We start from the raw sequence: 6,801 nt of genomic DNA, 5'->3' as shown, positions 1-6,801 counted from the left end.
TCCTTCTTTTCTCGGGTCCTGCCCAGCGCTTGCCAGCTCGTGGGCGCTCCGCAAACGGGGGTGGGCGCGAACCTGTCCAGGGAGGGGAGTCGCCAACTCCACGCTCCCCCGCTGCCTGGAGGCTCGCTCCCCGGGTGAGAGCGCGCGCGCCCACCAGGCCCCGAGAGGCCGCTGCCCCTGGGCCTCAGTTTCCTCCCCGGCGCGGGGCCTGCGCCGCCGGCCGCCCCCCGCCCCCGCCCCCGCCCCGGTGCGCGGCGTTCTGTCCTTTCAGGTCGAAAACACCACTCGGGCGTTTCACAAAAGCACCCAACCCCCTGCGCCCCTGGAACCCGGACTGCACGGAGCTGGTCACATGAACTCCGGGCCTCTTTCTGTGGGGCGACGGGCTTCCCAGATCCCTTTGTGAGCGCAGGTTTTGAAAGCGAGCGCCCCGGGTTCTGGGTGTGAGAGGCGCGGGGGGATCCGGCGGGAGGAAGGCTGTCGGAGCCAATCAAGCCGCCTCCAGACCCCGCCGCGTCGCCTCGCCGCGCGCTCTCGCCGCCGCTCCGCTCTCGCGCCTCCGGGTCTCGCCCCAGGCGCCCCGGGGAGGCGAGGACCCCAGGTGAGCGGCCGGGGGGCCCCGGGGCGGGGGGAGGCCCGGGCGGGCCGGCCCGGGCGGCACGACGGGCCGGCCCGGGGCTCAGGGCGTGTCCGTCGCCGCCTGGCTGCTCGCTCGACACACTGTTCGCTCCTACCGGCTGTAGATGGAGCTGTCTGGGTTCCTGCCGCCTCCGACGAGCCTCGGAGTGTTTCTCTTTAAACGGCCTGAGAGGGACATGCCTCCCAGGATGCAGTTTGTATCAACATGGCAGCTGCGGTGCAGCTCCCCTGCTGAAGAGGCGCCGGGACGGCAGCGCAGCTCGCAGCGGGGCCGGGGCCGGAGCCGGGGTCGCAGCCGCGGCCGCTGAGGGGCTGCGCGCGGGCCGGGGGCCGGTGCTGAGGGCCGGGGCCCAGCTCGCGGCCGGGGCGCAGCCCGCCGAGCCGCCGCACCGCCGCGCGCCCCGCTCCGACGCCGCCGCCGGGCTCGGCCGCTCCGTCCCCGCCCGCCGCGAGCAGGCCGGGCCCGACGGCCGCGAGAGCCCGGGCGGGCAAGGCCGGGCCGGGCCGGCGCCGCCTGCGGAGAGGCCGGGGGCCGGCCTGCGTGGGGCCGCGCGGCGGCGGCGGCGGCGGGCGGACAGCGCAGGGCCATGGCCGAGGCGGCCCCGGCTCCGGTGAGGGCGGCCCGCGCGCGCACGGACGCGCGGACTCGGGGCCCTGGGGACGGCCTGCGCGTCCCGGGCTCGGCGGCCCGGCCTGGGGTCTCGGTAAGGGACGGAACGGCCGCGACGTGGGGGCGGGGGGCCCGGGGGGCTCGCGCGCCCCGGCTGGGCGGGCGTGGGGGGGGGCGGCGGCGGGCGGGGAGCCGGGCCGAGGAGCCGGCCGCCGTCCGGGCGCGGCTGCGGGGACGCCCGGGGCCTGGCACGCACGCGGGCCGGGAGGCGGGCGCCGGGGCGGCGCGCCTCGCTCCCTGCGGAGCCGGCGCTGCGTCCGTCGGGGTTGCCGCCGCACGTCTTCCGCAGAGCTCGGCCCCGCGGAGCCTCCCGCGGCCGGAGCGCGGCGCTGACGCGGCTCTCCCCATTTCGCAGAGCGGAGACACTGAGGCACGGACACCTGGCGGCGACCGGCCCTGCCTGCCCCAAGGTCACGTAGCGAGCCATCCGTGGCGCGGCGCCCGCGTGCCCAGAAACGCCTGCCTCGGGGCGGCGGGCCTGGACGGGGAACGGGCGGCTCTGGCGGCGGCCTCCCCGGGGGTGGGGGGGCCTGGGCCGGCGCGCCGGGGACGCGGCCCGTCGGGGGGTGGGTGGGGGGAGGCCGGACAGCGCCCAGCCGATCGTCTCCGGCGTGGGGAGCAGGTGACTCTCGGACTCTGGCGCCTGGGCCTCGGGTCTCTGCGTCCGGGGGTCCGGGTCGAACTCTGGCTGTCGGGACGGATGGGGCCTGGGGAGCGATGTACTACAGCCTGAGGGGCTGGCGTGCCTCTTCGCGGGGGCGGGGGGGGGGGCCGTTCTTAAAAACCTGCCCGCAGACTTGCTCTTTGAGATGCAGTAGCCGGTGCTGGGGGGAGGATTGCTGCATGGAAGGAAGGCAGTGCCCCTGAGCCTCAGTTTCCTGTTGTGTCCATCAAGGCCTGGGGATTTACGGCTTGCTAAAAGGCCTCTCAGGTCTTAAAATAATAATAGCAATAGTGATGATATGTAAACACCGCTTGGAAAAATCAAATAAAGTGGCTTTGAAATGCTTAGACCTCTAGGGCCCTTGAATAGTGTGTAGTTCTGGGTGAACCATGCTGGGTATGACAAGACAATGGCACAGCTTTTTTTCTAAGTCAGATGGGTATGAGTATGTGTTTTCCTGCTCATGGATGAATCCTGGAGACCCCACCGGCTTAGGATGATACACGGGTAGGGAGGGTGGGTTCAATCCTGTGAAAAAGGAACCAGGAGATTTCTCTCCCTGCCCCCAACAGGAAAGAATGCAAGCTGCTTCTTACATATTGTATTTACAGCTCCAGCCTTCTCTTGGGCCATTTCTATCTGCTTCGGGTAATATCGAGCCACAGGTTTCCTGGGACTGATGACATTACAGCAAGGGTCTCTCATTCGGGGGTACTGGAGGGGATGTGCTCCTGTGGCCCCTCGTGCTCTGCAGTCCTCCAAATCTGGAAGTGGATCGAGACAGTCTAATAACAGAGAGCGAAGAACTGGTATTTTCCTTTGAGCTTCGATTAGACTAGTTAGTAAAGATGTCTTGCCCCTAATGGCTTTATTTACCAGTCCTGAAGCCTTTCTGCATTGTTTCAGTTAAACCTCTGTATTACTCTGGGAGACTAACTTGGCCCCCCTTCTTCCTACTAGTCGTAGGCAAAGACCCTAATCCTCCTGTGAGGACAGGGCTATCAATGTGCCTGTTGTGTTGCATTATGCTCGTCACTTTCCCTGTGGCTGAGGCTCCCATCTCAGAGGGTCGGCCAGTCTTGCCCTCACCCGTGCAGAGTGGAGGGGTGGCTTGGTTGGTTCAGGGCTTTGCGAAACCCTTGAGAGTGCCTGCAGAATTTTGTATGGATGCCCTTGTGTGTTTTTTGAGGGAGAGAATCCATAATTCTCATTAGCTTTTCAAAGGGGTCTTTGACCCCAGCATCAGATGGAAATGTCTTCCCACAGGTCTTTGTTTAATCTGCAAGCCTCCAAATCTTAGAGGCAAAAAGAATTCAGAACACATACTGACCGGCTGTCTCAGTTGGCAGATGAGGCCTAGAGGCAACCTGTACGGTGCAGGCAGAGGCCCAGGCTCTGGAGCCAGACTGCTCTGTGACCTTGGGCTGGTTACTTAGCCTCTCCAGGCCTTGGTGCCTCCCTGTGCTAAGTCTAGTAGTCCCTGTCCATAGGGTTTTGTGAAGATTAACCCTTTAAAACACAGTTCATGGCACATAATAAATGTCAAATAATTGTTAGCTGCCACCTGACTCATTAGCCTCACATCTGGTTCAGTGCCAAGGTATGGATCAAATAACTCAAAACCTCTGGCCTGAACTAGGTCTTAAATCTTCAATCCTTTTTTTTTTTTTTTGTCTTTTTGCCTTTTTCTAGGGCTGCTCCCATGGCATATGGAGGTTCCCAGGCTAGGGGTCGAATTGGAGCTGTAGCCGCCAGCCTACGCCACAGCCACAGCAACTCGGGATCCGAGCTGTGTCTGCAACCTACACCACAGCTCATGGCAACACCGGATCCTTAACCCAGTGAGCAAGGCCAGGGATCGAACCCACAACCTCATGGTTCTGAATCAGATTCGTTAACCACTGCACCACAACGGGAACTCCCTCAATCCCTGGCTTAAAAGTGTGATGCTGTCTCAGTTGAGCCATCCCTAAGTGAATGAATGGACAAAGAAAAGAAAGCAATAGAAGACACAAATGGGTTTTGGTGGCTTTGATAGATGACCAAAGGAACTTTGTTTAGTCTAATCCCTTTTTTTTTGGTAACACAATCATTTACACTATTCATTCTACAGACGTGTGTTGAGCACGTGCTATATTTCAGACTGGACACCAGGGATATGCTAGTTTTCAAAGAAATCAAAAGGGACTTTCGGGTACTTCAAAGATAACTTGTATTTGGTGCAGAGTAATTGGCCATTCAGCAGATTCACTGAAGGGAGATTATGAAGAAATGGACAAACATTGATGTAGAAGAAATTCTGTTCAGTTCCAATAAGCATATTGATTGTCTGGATAGATGAACGCAGAGCTGGTCACTCAGAGGCCCTTGGCTTCGCCTCCCTGATGACACGAGCATTCTCTCAACATGGTCATCACAAGGTGGCGGTGGGGGGGGGGTGACTGACTGAAGGAATCGTCTTTATTTTGGTTCTAGTCCCCACCAACCTTGACACAGATCACAGAACTGAGTACTTCAGCTCTGCTTCCGGTCCAGGCCTCCGTTTCTCCTCACGGACCATGGGGGGATCCCTGCACGGCCAGGGCACACCTACCGCCGTGGGCCATCTGCCCCAGGAGCCTCGGCTCCCCAGGACAGTCTGCACTGGCATCCTCGCACCTGTCTCCGTGTCCCTCTCCCCTCTGCACACAGCGGGAGCCGGCCCCAAGGCCCAGTAGCCCATTCTGCCTCTCCAGCAGGGGCCGGGTCCGTAGAGCAGGTCGTAAAGGCGAACCCGCCCAGGATTAACCCTTTGAGAAATGTTATTGATAAGTCAGCGCTTCAGCTTTTAGCAGAGTCTGGGAAACTTAAGGTCCTGGGGTGTCCTCCCTGGTGGACAAAGTGAGGGGAAGGACAGGGGTGCCACGGCTGCCTGATAACACAAGCCAAAGCCATGGGGCTGGATGTCAGGTTCACCTTCAAGGCAAGTCTCTTAACAGAACCAGCCCCACCTTGCTGGCAGCCTTGGGACAGCCTGGCATTGACAAAATTCTCTATTGTTTTTCAAAGTTGTGTTTTATTTAATGCGCGATATGCTCCAAGAACTCAGCGAGGTGGCAGGTGTGTCCCTGATGGATGAGGGCCCTGAGAACAGAGAAGCTGCATGACGGCCAGGCGACCCGGGCAGCGTTGGGGTGGACAGGACAGAAAGCCAAGTGTTCTCATTCAGAGCCAGCGCCCTCCCTCCTCTCTCATGCTGCTACTCGTGAAATGACACCTGTGACATGTATGTTGTGAAAGAGGAGCTGGCTCTATAAAAAGCAGGTGGCGTAGCCCCCTTTTATTTGGTGTCAGCAGTCATTTTGCCATTGATGTGTAGATCGGTGCCAGGGCCTCAAGAAGAGGTTCACGTCCGTGAAACATACCTTATTTGCTCCTGAAGCCGTTTTCCTGTGGGCGCCTGGCGTTGGGATTTCTTTGCCAGCTGGAGGCTGGCCCTCAATCCTGTCCTTTCTTTCCTGGAATACAGGTCCAGCGGCTGGACATGGAGGCCCAGCGCTCCTCACCTCTGTCATTCCCCAGCATCCTGCAAGAAGAAACCCCGGGTCAGGCCCCTGCTGGACTCCCTCGAGAAACCCTGTTCCAGTCCCACGTTCTTCCCTCCAAAGAAGCTCCTTCTCTGTCCCCCGCCGCTCCCCGGCAAGGCTCCCTACCCCAGACTCCCAGTCCTCCCAAGCAAGAGACTTCTGGCCGAATGCCCCGTGTTCTCCAGAAGGGACCCTCGCTCCTGTATCCTGCCACTTCCGAGCAAGAGACTCAGATCCAGGGCCCCCTGACTCCCCAGGAAGAGACCCCGTTTCCGCCGCCAGCTGCTGCTGAACGAGAGACCTCACTTCTCTCCCACTCCACCCACCACCAGGAAGCCCCGCTCCACTCCCCCGAAGTTCCCGAGAAAGACCCCCTGACCCTCTCCCCGACGGTTCCCGAGGCCGACATGGACCCCCTGCTCCAGAGCCCGGCTTCCCAAAAGGACACTCCCTTCCAGACCTCTCCTGGGGCCCAGAAGGACCCGCCCCTCCCAACGGCGGAGATCACCCGCTTGGCCGTGTGGGCTGCCGTCCAAGCGGTGGAGAGGAAACTGGAGGCCCAAGCCATGCGGCTCCTGACCCTGGAGGGCAGGACCGGGACGAACGAGAAGAAGATCGCCGACTGCGAGAAGACGGCCGTGGAGTTTGCAAACCACCTGGAGAGCAAGTGGGTTGTGCTGGGGACGCTGCTGCAGGAGTACGGGCTGCTGCAGAGGCGCCTGGAGAACATGGAGAACCTGCTGAAGAACAGAAACTTCTGGATCCTCCGGCTGCCCCCGGGCAGCAACGGAGAAGTTCCCAAGGTAACCTCATCCCAACCGGGGCCTCATGGGGAGTGTCCGGGACTGGGAATTGTCTTGGGACTTTGACATCAAGGAAAGGGAAAGCCAAGGTTAAGAAGGCAAACAAGGAGTTCCCGTCGTGGCGCAGTGGTTAACGAACCCGACTAGGAACCATGAGGTTGCGGGTTTGGTCCCTGCCCTTGCTCAGTGGGTTAACGATCCGGTGTTGCCATGAGCTGTGGTGTAGGTTGCAGATGCGGCTCGAATCCCGCGTTGCTGTGGCTCTGGCGTAGGCTGGCAGCTACAGCTCCGATTGGACCCCTAGCCTGGGAACCTCCATATGCCGCGGGAGCGGCCCAAAGAAATAGCAAAAAGACAAAAAAAAAAAAGAAGGCAAACAATACGATGGGACCTTGTCACCAGTCCCACATCTCTAAGAACAGGACACAGCAAAGCCAAACCACCTCTCCTTGATAAAAG

At 60.7% G+C, this 6,801-nt stretch overlaps 1 protein-coding gene across 2 annotated transcripts in view; it reads left to right on the top strand.

The window, feature by feature from the left end:
- Nucleotides 1-429: 429 nt before the first annotated feature.
- Nucleotides 430-6,801, top strand: part of ZNF777 (zinc finger protein 777) — a 31,081-nt gene continuing 24,709 nt past the window's right edge. The window contains exons 1-2 of one of the 2 annotated variants that reach the window (XM_047763244.1): nt 430-601; nt 5,482-6,342. In XM_047763244.1, coding sequence (XP_047619200.1) covers nt 5,497-6,342 — 846 coding nt within the window. In that variant the 5' untranslated portion in view covers nt 430-601; nt 5,482-5,496. Of the gene's footprint in view, nt 602-1,196; nt 1,344-5,481; nt 6,343-6,801 lie in introns of those variants that run through there. The other variant, XM_047763243.1, reaches the window with a different exon arrangement.

The sequence above is a fragment of the Phacochoerus africanus genome, chromosome 16 (genome assembly GCF_016906955.1).
Source record: "Phacochoerus africanus isolate WHEZ1 chromosome 16, ROS_Pafr_v1, whole genome shotgun sequence".
NCBI classification, from domain to species: Eukaryota; Metazoa; Chordata; class Mammalia; order Artiodactyla; family Suidae; genus Phacochoerus; species Phacochoerus africanus.
This window is presented reverse-complemented; position numbering and strand designations above follow the sequence as displayed.